The sequence below is a fragment of the Centruroides sculpturatus genome, unplaced genomic scaffold (assembly GCF_000671375.1).
Source record: "Centruroides sculpturatus isolate CEXI.00-Female unplaced genomic scaffold, Cexi_2.0 scaffold216, whole genome shotgun sequence".
Taxonomy (NCBI): Eukaryota; Metazoa; Arthropoda; class Arachnida; order Scorpiones; family Buthidae; genus Centruroides; species Centruroides sculpturatus.
In genome coordinates, this window is record NW_019386955.1 from 637,902 (window position 1) to 655,723 (window position 17,822).

Consider the following 17,822-nt stretch of genomic DNA (forward strand, 5'->3'; position numbering starts at 1 on the left):
AATAGGGTGCTCGAGGTGATAAGGGAATGGATGGTCCTGCTNGAGTGATATTTTACATTTCATATATATATAAAATATACATATATAAATACACACCTTATGAACAATAATAATAATTAATTGATTTTTTAAATCACTATGTTAATAATAATTACAATATGTAATAAAGTAAAAATTAATTAAAACAGAATATCATTTGACTAGACTAAATAGTTATTGTTAATCAGGAAGACTTCTGCTAGAGCCTTATTTTATTTTAGAATCACATCATAATATATTAGTTATATCTAATAGAAAATAATATAGTATATTAAATATTAGCTCTTCATTAATGATTATAATAGGTTTGTAGTTTCAACCTTTTAGTTTAGTTATTTTTAATTGAATTAACAATAACTTAAAGGTCAAAACTAGGTCACATAAAAATTTAGTGAATTGGTAGAACTGTATGGTTACACTGATATAGTTGTGGAAATAAATAGTAACAGACTGAGATGGTTGGGGCATGTTGAGCAAATGTCAGAAGATAGAGCTACCAAGAAGATCTAATGAGGAAATCTGGGTGGCAGGAGATGTAGAGGAAGACTAGGAAAGTGATGGCTGGTTAACGTGGAGGATGATTTGAAGAAGATGAGGGTTGGTGTTTGAAGGAAACATACTGAAAATCGTCAAGATTGGGCTTTGATTGTCAGAGAGGCCAAGACCCTACATGGGCTGTAATGCCGAGGAGTAATAAAAATTTAGTACAATAAAGAACAATTAAAGAGCTAACATTCAATATCAAAATTTGAATTTATTTTTACATCTAAAATGTAAAAATAAATTAAATTACAACACTTGCAAAGATACTGTCCTATTAAATTCATGTGATTATTTTAAAATATTTATTTAATTATCTTAATTTGATTCAATAAATATTTTAAAATCAAGAATTATTATTATTTCAATATTATTTCAAAATAACTTTTGAACAAGCTGTAGATATTTATTTGAAAAATTTAAGAACAATTTTAAATTAAATTGATAAAAGAATTACTGTAGTATTAAAATAAAAGTTTTGGAATTCTTGAATTTGGCTATTACTATATTGTCATGCTTATAACCTGATAATTGTCTTCTAAACACTGATAAACCAGTGTTTAGAAGACAATTATCAAGAATGCAATTTCAGTGTTTAGAAGACAATTATCAAGAATTTCAAAGACAATTTGAAAGAATGCAGATTAAACAATGGAGTGGGTTACATGTAATTTTAGATTGTGATTGCAAATTAGTGCCAAAGGAGCAAATATGGCTGCTTTTATAAGTATGTGATATATATTATTACTGGTTATACATGCAAATACAGTATTTTATTTTTTAATTTATATTTTAAATATAAATTTTTTTAATACTTATTTTATTGACCACACTTTAGGTACCAAATTTATATATTCTATTAACTAATTTTTAATGGATTCAATGTGTTATAATAAATACAGTGGTACCTCAGGATACAAAATTAATCCGTTTCGAAACTGAGATCGTATCACAAAAATGTCGTAAGGTGAATCATTTTTCCCCATACAATTACATGTAAAACCAAATAATTTGTTCCAACACGAAAAAAACACTCAAATTAAAGATAAATAGTACATTAAAAAAAATAACTATAGTAAGGAAAACACTGAAAAATGCATTTTGTAGTTGTAAATGTACAAATAACCATAATAGAATAATAATTGATAAAAAAAAATGTAGTTTTATTTGCACTTTACCTTTGAAGATAGATGACGATGGAGGTGTAAACTGGTGGCGGGAGAAGGGAAATGATACTAAAATTTAACTTACATAGCATAATGTAACAATAACTTAAAAATAACTTAGAAAAGATAAAAAAAATTAGTGTTGTTTTATATATATATATATTTTGTTTTTTTAATTTTTATTCACTGCTTTTTTCTTTCTTTCCTTCACTTCCACCAGCACTTTCACTGGATAGAGGTCGCTTGGTAAAATATCTATCCAAAGAGATTTGGCTTTGCCTACTTTTTAAAATGTTTCTAAAATGACTTAGGCAAATGTCATTACTTTGAGCAGCAATACAGCTAGTGTGAACCTTTTTGGGATGTTTCTTTTCAATAAAATCAGTCACTTTTAATACCTCAAGATTTCCTTTATCGAGCAAGATTCTTCCACAACGAAGCAAACATGTGGACTGAGACCAATGAACAGAAGTGAATAAAAAATGGTGCTGCGAACTAATGTAACATCGTATGGTGAGTTTTTGTTCGTATTGTGGAGCAAAAATATGTTTGAATTTCATGTTGTATCCTGAAAATTTCATATGCTGGAGCATTCATATCCTGAGGTACCATGTAATATGTTGTTTAATTGCTTTCTGAGATAAAGAAAACAAATTATATTTACAAAAAAATTTTTATTTTATAAACTTTTGCTATGTATTTGTTGTTTATAAAGGAAAAGAAACTTACAATTTATTAAAATATAAATAATATTTATTAAAGTAAATGTTTTGCTAGATTGACTAAAACATTTTTTTTAATTTAATAATTATAATATAGGGTCCTCCTGGACCTAAAGGACCTCAAGGTAGAGATGGTAATCCTGGTATTCCTGGTCCTCAAGGGTTACCTGGACCAAGAGGACCATCTGGAGAAAGTGGCAAAAATGGATTGCCAGGTCCTCCTGGACCTGCAGGACCACCAGGTCCACCAGGTGAATCATTTGGTTATGATGCAGCTGCATTACAAGCTCTTTTAGGAAGTAGACAAGTCAAGGTAAGCAAAAGTGAAGAGGTGCTAATTTATTTGAGTGATATTTTACATTTCATATATATATAAAATATACATATATAAATACACACCTTATGAACAATAATAATAATTAATTGATTTTTTAAATCACATTATTTATTTAACTTATTTATTAAGTTAATAAAAGTTTTCATTTGATCTTGAATAAAAAGTTTTCAATAATATTTTAATTTATGTCTAAAATTTTAATTAAAACACTAAATAATTTATTAATTCAGGGACCAGATCCTATACTTGGAGATGAACCATTACAACTGTTTTCTTCTGATACTCCACCAGAAGAGAAAAAACGAATTGTTTTCAAATTTTATGATAAAATGGTAAATGAATATAAAAAGTTTAGAAGACCAACAGGTAAACCAGATGCTCCAGCAAGAACATGCCGTGATCTTTCTGAGATGCAACCAGAGCTTCCAAATGGTAAGGATAATTAAATGAAATTTTTTACCAGCGAGTTTTTTTTCTAATTTAATACTAATTTAGTTATTAGTCTTAATCTATAAATTTTTGTTATTAACTCTTTAAGCTCTGAAATGTAATTTTATTTATGTTTTAGAGACTAAATTGTTTTTATCCCTCAGGCTACAAGGGAAACTTTTATAACAAAACCAAACAACTTATTTATTGGCCAATTTTGTTTTGAATGGATAAGACTGATTTAGGCCAATTTCATGCTTTAAAAGTTAAACTTAATTGGTTTTAAATGTTTTCATTATCAATTTCTTCTACTGTATAAAAATAGAAAGAACATAGAAGTATTAATTTAATATGTGTATTTTAAATTTTTTATATATTATTTTCCATAATAAGGCAAACATTTACATAAGTTAATCTCCAATAAAAATTTAATATGCATTGTTATTGCTATGTTACCTTATATAAATGTATATTTATACTATATGCTATATATTTAATGTGTATTTTGGCTATATATTAAGTGTTAGTTTGAAATTATAAACTTTACTTACAGATAAGATGTGTCATATAAAAGAAGGAATTTGAAAAAAATACAAATTTGAAAAGTTAAAAAGTTATTTTTCAGAATAAGAAATGGAAAGTTATAGTATGGGATAAGATTAGACACACCAGAGAGAAACTGTCTAATAAAATAATTAATAAAAACAAAAAAATATATCCAAATTGAATTTTGAATTGAAAAAGTAGAAAATACACATTTCATGTTTTTTGCTTTCCAAATTTATTTTCATTCATAATTGTTAAGAAGTTATCCTGCTAAGATATAATTATTTTTCATTTACTTCAAATAGTAGTTTGAACTTTTTGATTCAAAGTGAATAAATAAAAAACTATCCCAAATCAGGATTGTGTAAAAGAAAAGAAAGATTTGATTTATCAGCATATTAGCAAAAATAAGGAAGTTTAGGTTAAGCAAGTATTAGAACAAAACAGTTTAGGAATATATTTTATCACTTATTCCAATGGTTCCCAATTAGTGGTACGTGTACCCCCAGGGGTACACGAAATTGCTTGAAAGGGTACGCGCGGCAATCTAAAATCGGTCGATTTAAAATTTAAACACATGAGATTAAGCAATCAAAAAGATAATGGGTGGACCATCAAAAATTTGGCAATTTACAACATGATGTCGAATGCACAAATTCGTTTATTTATAACTAAAAATATTCTCGAAATTTCATCAAAAAAATGCATTTATGACAATACCTAAATGAAATTCTTACGCAAGAAACAAAAATTGTACAATTAACGCAATTTGTGTTAATTGTACAATTATCATTATTATCATGTTAGCGAAGTGGCAATAAAATATTTACTACCATTTTGCACAACATACCTCTGAGAGATATTGTCGGCCATGACAAACATGAAAACTAAACATCGTCACTGACTTCAACTCAATGACTCAAGACTGAAGCTGACCAAAAAGCAACCAGATTTTACAAAGTAGTGCAAAGAAAATCGTGCACATTTGTCACATTAAAATTAAATTAAATAACCTTATGTTATTTTCATTATTATTAGAATTGTATTTTAAAGGTAATAAATGTAAAAAAAAACTAATTCTATTTATCACTACCCATAGCTTTGCCTGCATTATATCGAATTTTCGCGTGGGAGTAAGATATTTTCTCGCAGTAAATTGTAGCCTATGTCCATCTCCAACATGTAAGCTATCTCTGTGCCAAATTTTATTAAAACCTGTTCAGTGGTTTAGACGTGAAAAGGTGACAGACAGACAGAATTACCTTTGAATTTATAATATTAGTATGGATTAATTAATTAATATGAATTTCTGCTATAAGGTGTACGTATAAAGTTTGAGCTCTTTCTTGAAGTGGTACGCAGGAAAAAATAATTGGGAACCACTGACTTATTCAATAGCAATGGTATTAGATTTTTGATATTTATAATTGATATTTTTTCATTTAAAAACAGAAGAAAGTCATTATTAATATGAACAATTATTTATTGTGACATATCACAATGCAGGGCCACAATTTTTAATCATCTTTAATTTAAACTAATTTATAATATATGCTCTTGAGTTTATAGTGTCTTATACCTATACATCATACTTTTTCTGATAACAATAGTCATGTTGGTCATCTATCTAACTCCATGCTGAAGAAAAGTTTTGAATTGAAATCATTGATTTTCAATTCAGATTGGAAGTTCATATATTGTTAATCAGGGTCTCTAGCCCCTAAGCTTTCCATAATTGAACTTTATCTATCTAACTCCGTTCTTGAGATTAATGAAAGACAATCAGACAGATGGTGCCATTGGGAATTTATAGATCTGTAGTTTGAAAATTGCAGCCTAATAAATAATGCTTATCTTTTTGGCTTATTCTAAATTATATACAATACTGTTTTAAAAAGAGACTAGTTTTATACCTATTAATTGTTATTATTTCTCTTTACTTAAGTGCAGTTTATATGTATTTTTCAAATTTTGTTAGCAAAATTATCTAAACTTGAAAAGCAAAATTATTAAGAAATGTAGGGAAACTTATTTTTTATTATATAAAAGTTTAATTCCAATTATCAAGGTCCTTATAAATTTTTTATCTTGGAACCCAAGCTAGTTTTTTTAAAAATAGAAGTATTCAATGAGTAGCCATCATAGTCCTTGTAATATTGTACATTTCATAACGAAGTAAAAAGGAATTGCAATATCAGAATTGAATAATAATGACCCTGGATCATTTACAATCAAATTTTTTTTTTTTAGGAATTTATTGGATAGATCCTAATCAGGGAACAAGCAAAGATGCCATTGAAGTTTATTGTGATATGGAGAATAAAGCTACATGCCTGTATCCTATATCTAATGAAGTAAGTATATTTACAATAAAATATATTAATTCTAATAGTTAATAAATATGTATATAACAAAAATTTATTTTATTAAATAAAAATAGAATTTATTATATAAATATTCAAACATTATTTTTTTTTAAATAGATTCCCAAAAAATCATATTACAAAGGAAGAAGTGTGTATACCTGGTTTAGTGAAATGAATGATGGTTTTACGGTGAGCTGTCATTTTTTAATTTTAATGATGCATGTATAAAAGTAGTTGAATTATATAGTTTCATGAAAATATATTTAAATCATTTAATTTTTTCTTCATAACTACAATATTTTCTTATTTATAATCAATTTTATCATAAATTTGCTAAGGTTTCTTTAATATATGTATTGATTTGATTCTGATAGTATTACTTTTGTTAATATATTAAACAATGCAATGCTAATTTGCAATTTTTTTTAATTTTTAGAATGAGAAAAAATATAATTTGAAATTTATAACATAGCATAATTTGTTTAATACTTACTCTAAATAAATAGAGACATACATGTGGAATTATCACACCAGTGAATGAGATTAATTCACAAATTCTTTAATGATTATTAACACTTAATAAAAATAAAATATGGCTCTTTTAACATGTACATAATAAAGAACACTCAAAATGCATTTTGGACACAACAAATAGCCCCTCTTAGGTTGGTATTCATACATCAATAAACATTATAAAATAAATTATAAAATACATTAAAAGGCCATTGTAAACATGATGACTTCACAAATATCACAGGTGATATCTCAACAAGTATAATAATTTCACAATTTGGCCTTTTAATGTATTTTTAATTTATTTTATAATGTTTATTGATGTATGAATACCAACCTAAGATGGACTATTTATTGTGTCTGGAATACATTTTGAGTGTTCTTTATTATGTACATGTTAAAACACCTTTATTAAGGTATTAATAATTATTAAAGAATTTGTGAATTAATCTCATTCACTGGTTTGATAAGCCTGTATGTGTCTATTTATTTAGATTAAGTGCTATATTGCTTTTAGCCCTTAATACTATTTAATATTCCATTGTAGCATAATTTGTGTTATAATGATACTAAATATTTAAACTATTGAAATATTATTAACTAACTAGACAATGTAAATAATTATAAAAATGATTGAAAAATATGTAAAGCAACTATTCAATTGTGTACAAAATTGACAGTGACAATTTAATTAATAACAATTTGCAAACTACAAAAATGCATAAATACATATATTCATTTGGTAAAATTTGTTTGTTATGTTTGAGTTATATTGCAGTCAGAACAATCAAAAGTTATATTTAACTTATTAAATTAAAATTTTTACATATAACGTGAAAAGGTGACAGACAGACAGAATTACCTTTGAATTTATAATATTAGTATGGATTAATTAATTAATATGAATTTCTGCTATAAGGTGTACGTATAAAGTTTGAGCTCTTTCTTGAAGTGGTACGCAGGAAAAAATAATTGGGAACCACTGACTTATTCAATAGCAATGGTATTAGATTTTTGATATTTATAATTGATATTTTTTCATTTAAAAACAGAAGAAAGTCATTATTAATATGAACAATTATTTATTGTGACATATCACAATGCAGGGCCACAATTTTTAATCATCTTTAATTTAAACTAATTTATAATATANTATAATTTGATAGTTATCATTAAATACTTATAGTTTGATAGCAAAATAGATTAGGATAGGATATAAGTACTTAAATGGCAACTGCCAAATTTGTAAAGCATTATGTATTATTATGTTAACACACTTTATAAGTCTATATTTGAGAAAATCATTTGGTATTAAGCATTTGGCAATAAGGTATTTTCTTATTGTTCTTGGCAGATTCAGGTTTAAATCCAAGCTTTTGATTAGAAGTGGTTTTTAATCCTTCACTTTATTTCAAGATTGCGTCAATTGATACAGTATTGCTTATAATAGGCTGGACTGTGATTAGTCATTTAACTCATTCAATTCTGTTCATTAATGTTATGTACTTGTGTTATATATTGCAATATTAATCAGTCAGTCATTTGCATTATAGTATTTCAAGAAACTGATTTTTAAAAAAATCTAAAATAATCATATCAAGATATTAGAAAAGAAAAACACTAGCAATATTTTTTTTATGATTTATCAGTATAAATGATGTCAATAAAGTAGCATTTGCCTTGGCTCAGTGTTCATTTTACCATTACAGCCAAAATAAACTTCTGGATATTGATTCTTATGCAAGTTCTAATAATAATTTAATAAAACATAAAAATATAGAAGATACAGAAAGTCTTCAAACATCTTTCATTTGTTTTTTAGTAATGGCAATGTCACTAGAGGATGTTTAAACCAATTTGCATTATTGCAGAGGCATTATTAGCCTCCATAAAAAAAGTCCTCTCTGTAGATGAAGATTGTGTCACTAGTGATTAAGACAAATGTTTGAACATTTTCTGTATCTTTCTACATTTTTATGTTTTATTAAATGTAAATACCATTGAGCATCTTCAAATGTTCTAATAGTAATCTTTGTCATATCCATATACTTGTTAAATAATTTAAAATTTTCAGATTAAATTATAAAGGTTATCTAAAATTAATGTAACTTATTAAATGTAGATGTAATTTGGATAATCTTGCATCCAAATGTAAAGAAAAATATTTTAGAATTTTGAAAAACACAAAAACAATTTTTATAAGATAATCAATAAGTTTCTTACATATTACTGTTTATCTTAATCTGCACGTGGCATTATATCATAAAATTAATGTTAATATATTCTTAAATTTTTCTTATAGATAATATTTTATAACAGATAAAAAAATTTGTTAGAAATTTTATTGTAAATATGATAAATGTCATTATTTATTTTCATATTTACTCTTATTTTGTATGTTATTTTAAATGTTTTTTTTAGATCAAAAAGCTGCTTAATAATTTATAGGTTAATCATATTGTTTTAGTAATAGGCCAACATTTTTGTTTTCAAAATGCATTATATAATAACAGCATTCATTTCAAGTAGTTTTGAAAATGCTTTAAATTTGTTTAATAGTTCACTCATAATCATGCATACAAATATATATATATATATACATGCATGTATATTTTATATTTATTAAATATATGTCCAATAAATTAAAAAATAATAGATATTAATAACTGAATTTAAAATTCCAGTTTTCGTACAAATGTGATCAATTCCAACTTGGATTTTTACAAATGTTAAGCCACGAAGCAGTTCAAAATATTACATATCATTGCCGAAATTCCATCGCATACTATGATTCCAACAACAAATTTTACCGAAGAGCAGTAAAATTAATGGCCTACAATGATGTAGAATTAATTGCTGAAGGAAACAAAATGTTCACATACTCAGTATTAGAAGATGGATGTCAGGTAATTTAAGAAAATTCTCTAGTTTATTTAATACAGGATATATTACTAAAGTTTCTAATTTTTAACTGAAATTAAATTTATTAATATAGTATCGTAGCAATGAATGGGCTCAAACAGTTTTCCAATACAAGACAAAGAAACCTCAACGTTTACCAATAGTAGATATAGCACCACGTGATATAGGTTCTAAGAACCAAGAGTTTGGATTAGAACTGGGTCCTGTTTGCTTCTCTTAATATCTGAGAGAACAAAAAAAAAACTTTAGCAAAACAATTTCAGATGGAGCTTCAACTCAAAAAATTTAATGTGAATAAATGATTATTTTCACTTTCATTTTCTGCTGAAAATATGGAAAACTAACGATGAAGATGATAGCTTAATACTTCAAAAGTATTAAAATGTTGAAGCAAAATACATTCTTACTAAAGTGTTTGTTTGATCCACTTGATAAGTTTTAGTTTATGTTTTATGTTCAGGTTAAATAATGATGAAAATCCATTTGAAATCATCACTGCCAATTTTCTATGTACAGCTTGTGTTTTTTATCTAGTCGAAAGAGTTACAATGTTTTATTTATGTGTTTGTCATGTATAACAATTGTTTCCTGCACTGCCATTCTTGATTACAAATAAAATTATTTTAAATTACTTATATTCATTTTTTAATATTATTTATACATATTACCCATAAGATTTTACATTTAAAATAATCTATAGAAACATGCATAACCACATTTAAACACAATTAAAATTTTAATAAATTTATTATTTTTTTCTTATAAATATTGTAATAACAAAACATATTATAACTATATTTCTTTTTATTAAAGTGCATGAACAGTAAAACACACAATTATAAAATTTCTTTATTAATATAATACAACATTCAATTCATTGTGCATTCAATAGATGTCAGATTAAACAAGGCAGTGATTTGTGATATTGATTATACTATTAAACATCTGTTTGCAATAAAGAGACATTCACAACTGATCATTCTGTTTCAGCAATTTATATGATGGTTTATGTATATCTGGCAAATATATTTTTTATCCAGAAACCATTTGTGTTATCACAGCCACTGCTTTGATAAGCGCTAGGAATTATTCCTAGATATATGTATATATATTTTTGCAATATCTATATACTGGAACAATTTAAACACTGTGATAAACAAATAACAGTAGTCCATTATAATCACAATGCTTTACACCAATATTTTAACAAAATAAGCATTAATTTTACTCATTTTTCACATTGTTTTATTTAATTTTAGAAATTAATCTTTGTATTAACTATGTAAAATAACTACAACATGCATAATTCTTATTAATGGCAGTTTCTGTGATACACAAAATAATTAAATTTTTAATGACATTTATCTTTTGCAGGGATAATTTTTAAGCAGATGAAGTGCCATTTAAGTGCAATTTTTAATTAATGAATTCTTTATTTTTTTTTATAAACAACATATTTATTGTAAAGTTTAATATATTAAATATTTTCACATAATAAATATTAGAAAATGGTAATTTGTTTTGATTTTTTTGAAGCAATTATCTACTTTTACATTTATATAAATTTTTTCATTAAATTTACTGACTCTCTCACATTTCTAAGAATAATGGTATAAAACTATCACTACAAAATGGAACATTGAAACCATTCATTATTACTTCATTATAATAGTCATATTTACATTTGAGATATATACAATTTATATACATGTTTCGTACTAATTATTTTATATACTTTGTTTTATATTATAATAAAGTATTTTGTTCGTGAGGTTGAAAAATTTTTATAAAAGAATAATAAAATTTTTAAATAAATACAACATTGCTAAGAATCAAATTATAATAATGAAAATAGATTTAATTAAAATTAAAATTTTAAATTATGAAATGGCAATTACTACCAATTCTTTATGAAATTCTCATACATAAAATTTAAAATAATAATAATAATAATGTTCATTATAATAAAGATTTTCTTCTAATAATAAATATTTATAATACAATGAAGCTATACACATATATATATATAAGAAGTTTTCAATTGGAAGTAACTATAGTACAAAATGCAATATAAGACACTTGTACCAGTTTATCATCATTATTATTATTATGGACAGATTTAATTGAGAATATAATTATATTCTATAGCAGTTTACACATTGAAGATCCTTCAACTCTGTTAAATTCATCTGTAAGAAAAAATTTATTTTGTTAGGTAATAGTGCATGATGATAGGTATATTACATAATATATTTAGGTTATATGACTTAATTATTTGATAAAATACTAAAATGATTAGTTATTCTATGTCATAAGCAAATTCGACATCGTACAATGGTTTTTAAGGTACATTTTAAATGATTTTCAATGTTATTAAATATAAACCTTGATATTTGGAACAAATTCAAACCTCTTTCAAAGAATCCAAAATTGTTTAGATAAAAACTTTCAGAACGTTTCATTTCAACTTCAGTGACATAAATTTATATTTATTCTATATTCCAATGAATACATTATTGCTTTAGTAACATTGAAAAATGAAATATTGCAATCAAATTTAAAAAAATGATTAAAGCTCAGTTTGTCCAGCTTTTTTCTTTCATCTCTACAGAACAATTCAAACAATTTTAAACTCCTCCAGAAAGGTTTGACTTATAATCTGAAGTTTTGATAATCATCAATGTATATAATAAAGGTAAGTGTACAATGTGCGTGCCGCTAAAACTCAAAAACGAGTCCCAGTACAATCAAGGGAGTTATATGGTGTGGTAGCCCTCTATTCCCCATCCATGAAGAAGGTTCCCGTTTTTACCTGAAGGGCGTGCTGTTGAAGATATAAGGGCTGGAAGTTTCGCCCTCTAGAAATTTCTAGAACAGTCCAGAACATTCGAGAGCATTCCACAACATTCCAGAATGTTCCGGGATGTACACGGTTAGAGTACCTCACGAGAACGCACACTAAGAAGGGATTTTTCGAACTTCCTCCCCACGGGGGAGAGGGACAGGATTAAGGCTTAACACTTCCATCAACAATGGAAGTGTAAGTAATAATGGAAGTGTTACGTAACAATTGGATTGTTAAGAGAAAGCGACGTGCAAGACGCAGATGCAGTTTTTTCGTTTTTGCGGGAAATCGAACATATTTTTAGACCCATCTAAAAATTCTGTAATTAGTCCGGAAACAGGGGGACCCGATTCTTGCATTCTGTGAAAACGGGTAAGGTTGACTATTACGTAATAATCTTAATCTTCGCTATCGTTACTTTTGCCCGAGCAACGCCGGGCCTACCTGCTAGTGGTTTATAAAAATAAGGAAAAAAGGTATCTGATAAAACAGTTCTGAATCAAATATATAATTCAAAAATAAATAAATCTGAAAACATTTTATAAAATTATATACAGTGGTGCCTCGTACAACGTACTTAATCCGTTCCAGGTGCACGTCCGTTAAGTGAAACGTCCGTTATACGAAACGCATTTTCCCATAGAAATACATGTTAAAACATATAATTCCTTCCGCAGCATAAAATAACCATACTGTACCATAAAAAATGAAAATGGAGCAGACACCAATTATGCCGGGTAGTCAGATGTTGTGAGGAGGAGTGGAAGAACACTTTATTTACACATTCATACAGATACAGGCTTTTTACACATTGCAGCGGGTCTTTTTTATTTTTTTAATCGGAGTCAGATTCAGGAGAGGCTACCAGAACTTGCAGGGTCAACTTCTCTTGTTCCATCCTGTTTTTTGCCCGCTGGCTTCTTGAAAAACATGACCAAGGTGGTCTGTTTCTCTTTCTTCTTTAACACCTGTCGGAAATGACGGACAAAGATGCCATCATAGAGATCATTGATCCTGTTGGCCTCAGCTCTGTTTGGATAATGAGTGTTGGTAAACTCCTGAACCTCTCCCCATTCGATAAGAAAGTTTTTGTCAACTTTCACTCCTGATGATTTCTTGCTTTGTTTCAATTGAAATCACTTTTCTGTTTTTTTTTTTAGAAGCCATGATGCATTATAAATGACTTAACTTGCCAGATTATATGATACGAATAATTCTTTATTAATTAAGATCACTAAACACTTCTACGAGCTACTCTCGCTCCGTTTGTTTTTTACAACCTCTTTTCGTCCCGCCACCTCGGCATCTACACAATTACATTTCGTTTATTTGAATCGTCAACATATACTGTATTACATTACATTTAATGTTTATTTAAATCATCAACATATATTACATTACATTTCTACTTCAGATATACTAATAATACATTCTAATAATACTAATATATCCTAAAAATAGCAGATTGTCATTGGCAACGGCAAAAGAGTGGAAACATCATTCGCACTTGTTCGAAGAAAGTCCATTGTTCGTCTCACGTAACTGCTGAACGAAAAGTCCGTTGTTCGCAGCAAGTCCGTTGCTCGAGTCACGTAACGGTCAAACAGAAAGTCCGTTATTCGCAGCGTCCGTTATTCGAGGCACCACTGTAATGCATTTAATAATACATCGATATTTTTACAGCTAGTTAATTAAATAAGCCAACTTTCTTAAAACATCTGTGCATGATATATTCGTGTTAAGTGAAAATGCTATTTGCAATACTTCTATCAGAGTTAATATGTCAAGTTGCCGATAGCTGGAGCTCGAGTCGCTTTGCGGCGAGAAGTTGATTTATCCATTTGGTTAGTAAGTAGTATTACCATTTTCAAGCATTTTTGTAATTTTTTCTGCGAGAAAAAAACAAGAGAATGCCGAATCAGTGTTTTGTGACGGATGTAAGTCTGGCTACTGCAAATTTGGTGAGAAGTGGCATATTTTTATACAACTTTCGAACCAGTTAGATAAATGGAAACGTATAATTCCTCGAAAAATATCTACAACGCACAAGAAAATCGCGAATTGATTTTTTTATGCATTTTGATGAAAGATTTCTGATAAAGAATTGTGCATATAATTGAGGGTAAAAGAGTTGAGATCCCCTGTGGAAAATGGCAACTAACATGGGCTGCTTATCCTTCGAATTTTTCCAATTGCCGTTATAATTGTCAGTTAAAATTCCAGAACATTAAGTTTGTTTGCAGAATACTAGCTTATCGACTATTATCATCAACCAATTTTTATATGTGAATATATTAAATTAGAAATAAACGTTTTTAATATAATAGCGCAATAATTTTAAATATTTTTTCATTTTTATTTAGTTTTAAGTTGAGATAAGTTTTTAAATATCTCAATTTAAAACTGTTATATTACTACGTATTATGTAAGTAAATTTTGTACATAATTTTCTCTTTCTGTATAGAGTAAATCTGTTTAATAAATAGGTGTATTTACATATTTCTATATTGTATTTCATTGCATATCTGTGACAATAGAATTAGAAAAACTAGAGCTTATCCTCTAATGCATTTAGCAGTCACAGAAATTTAACACAGATAAAGGTAAACTTTATTTTTTATAATTTATTAATTTTAGTATTATATAAAGCGTACAATTTTATTTGATTCAGTAATGATAAACAATATTAGGGATGTCGCACACTTCGAATTGTTGACACATGAAATTGCAGTTTTTATGACATTCACATTGTGCCTACATATTTTAGTACTGTTGTTTATCAGATATTCAGACCATTAAAAGTAAAATATGAATGCAGATTTATATATATCTTGCTTCTATCCTCTTTATCCAGTGCATGGACTGCACAAAATGCATGATGTTTAGTCGATAGTTTTAAAAAACTACCGACTAAACATCAAGGGGAGCCCTTACACTGAGGGAAGTGCTGCTCCCTTTTTGTCTCGGTTGTCCTTTTCCTAATCCCCAAGGGGCCAAAACCACAGAAATTTCATGACTTCTAGCTTATTTTGCAAATATATAAGAAACTAATGAACGAATATTTGTTCATTGACGCAACTTAGTCCATTCCTTGTTTTCAAAGCCAAGTTAGCCGCAAGTTCAACCAGCGCCATCTTGTGAGAGAGCTGATCCAACGTTGGATCATGGAGTTGGAAGTTCTTTGCGTAATGAACAATATATTTTTTTATAGCTTGTACCCCCTTTTCATAGTCTGCGGGCACCGCTGCTAAACATCAATGCCAACATTAGCGTATTGAAAATAAAATTCCCATTTTTTATTTGAAAGATTGAAAAACCATACGTTAAAGGAATCCAACCCTGCAGAATAATAATGCGATTTTGAAAATAATTTTCAATATAACATTAATCATACAGTCAAGACTCGGGTTTCGAATGCCTCGCTTTTCGAACAAAAATCCGAACTCTTTTTTGCCCCGGTTGCCGAACAAGCTACTTGGCAAGAGCCGGTCACAGATTAGAGAGACACAGATACTCAATTCCTTATATTTCCTATGTTAAACAAAAAGTGACGGCCCGATAGGACTACAAATTCAGAAGTCAGTGACGCCGAGATCGCTCGCGTCACGATATGAGTCATTGACGATACAGTATTGCTATTTAAATTACATTTCAATGCGCACGCGGGAAAGATAATATTTCCGTTTTTTGGTATGCGCCATAGTTGAATTTAAGTCTAATTAATTAATTAAAACCGCGTTAATTGACATTTACGTAATATGAATGTCTTCCATGAATGCGGTTAGATTTGGTTATATTTCATGAAGGCAGTCAGAGTTGAGTCTCTATTTATAGCATTTATTTGTAAAGTGTTGGTTTTGGTTTCGGTTGGCGGTAACGGAACATATTGCTTTTAATATACATTATATATTATATTAAGGTTTCTCAAACGGCATCCCGGTTGTTTTCTTAACCCGGGAAATATCCCAGGAAATTCTTCTCCTCACGGGAAATCCCGCAAATTTCTTAAAAGTTCACTTTTTTCTTATTTTGTGTTAAGGTTGAGGAAATTTTGCAAATGGAAAGTATAATTAACTTACAAACTGTCAGAATAGATTTTATTAATTTTAAACCTACTTATTAGTTAGTTTTTTAAATTTTTTTTCGTTATGGCATGTCACAAATGGTCAATAATCAATACGTAGTTTCTTTGTGACAGGACTCTGAAAATTCTTTATTTGTCAGAACCTGTAATATCTGGAATAGTTGTGCTTACTCTGTTTTAATTTTTAACCATGCCCAGTAGGTTCAATAACTGCGTAACGCCAGGTTGTGCAAATTGGCAAGGATACAAACGACTATGAAGTCTGCAAGTATGAAGTTTTTCTTCATAAACATGATTATTAAGGAGAAACGAACTGCCGAATTATCGGGCTATAAGCTTGATTTTTCTATTAAAGCAACCGAAGTAGACAAATCAAGAATACTAGACAGCAAAAGAAGTACTACAATCTCGAAAACAAACTATAAATCTTCCAGGTTACAGGTGAAAAAAACAGATAACATCTGTCTTCTCTTAAATGCATTAAACACGATTCCAGACATCAATTGAATCGGAAAGGGCATTCTCAGTAGCAGGACTTTTCATTATTAAAATAACAATCAGATTGAGAGATCCGAGTACTGACCATCTTTGTTTTTTTAAAATCTTAATACAAGATATTATTGTAAATTTTTATAATATGTTTTATTTAAAAAGAAAATTACCTTCTAACTTAAAAGTTAGATCTAAGTTCATATTTTTTAAATTTTCAACTCATGCAGTTTCCAGTAAACTTTAATAAATTTTTTTCTATTTGTGAAAATTTCTACGTAATTCAAAAGTAATTTTTAATATATATCTTACACAGCATTATTAATACGATTTTGGAGGTTGCAGAAAGTATTAAATTACTTTAAAAAAATGAAAAATAATTATATTATTTGATTTCAAGATATTTTGTACAGGGCTGCGAAGTCGGTAAAAAAAGACACTCTGACTCCGACTCCTGATAATTTTAGTAAGCCAACTCCGACTCAGATTCCGGCAAAATTAAATACCAAGTCATTTTATGGTGGGGCAGAGCCACTCATAGAGGGTACCCTACTCTGAACTCTGAAAGGAGCCCGCGGCGTTTATCCAAATACTTTTATAGCTAGTACTTTTAATATTTTACTTACATTAATATTTATTTGTATAAAAAATTAATTTTTAATAAATATCTAATAAGAGGAGAAAGGGGACGATAAATACATCTACAAGCACTTCAATTTCACCCTTCCAGCAAGAGTTAGTCCAACTAAAAAGTGTGCGATCTAGCTACTTCAGCCCCTTGTTCAGAAAAGAAAAATACGTACTCTGACGACTAAACATCAAGG

At 28.0% G+C, this 17,822-nt stretch overlaps 2 protein-coding genes across 2 annotated transcripts in view; one reads left to right on the forward strand and one right to left on the reverse strand.

Annotated features, from left to right (window-relative positions):
- LOC111615967 (collagen alpha-1(I) chain-like) overlaps positions 1-9,913 on the forward strand; it is a 108,914-nt gene extending 99,001 nt beyond the window's left edge. Inside the window, exons 46-52 of the mRNA XM_023357398.1 lie at positions 6-44; positions 2,565-2,780; positions 3,035-3,236; positions 6,030-6,133; positions 6,263-6,334; positions 9,343-9,564; positions 9,654-9,913. Coding sequence (XP_023213166.1) covers positions 6-44; positions 2,565-2,780; positions 3,035-3,236; positions 6,030-6,133; positions 6,263-6,334; positions 9,343-9,564; positions 9,654-9,800 — 1,002 coding nt within the window. The 3' untranslated portion in view covers positions 9,801-9,913. The remainder of the gene's footprint in view (positions 1-5; positions 45-2,564; positions 2,781-3,034; positions 3,237-6,029; positions 6,134-6,262; positions 6,335-9,342; positions 9,565-9,653) is intronic.
- A 1,720-nt stretch (positions 9,914-11,633) lies between these two features.
- Positions 11,634-17,822, reverse strand: part of LOC111615971 (kinesin-like protein KIF28P) — a 38,179-nt gene continuing 31,990 nt past the window's right edge. Inside the window, exon 21 of the mRNA XM_023357410.1 lies at positions 11,634-11,769. Coding sequence (XP_023213178.1) covers positions 11,723-11,769 — 47 coding nt within the window. The 3' untranslated portion in view covers positions 11,634-11,722. The remainder of the gene's footprint in view (positions 11,770-17,822) is intronic.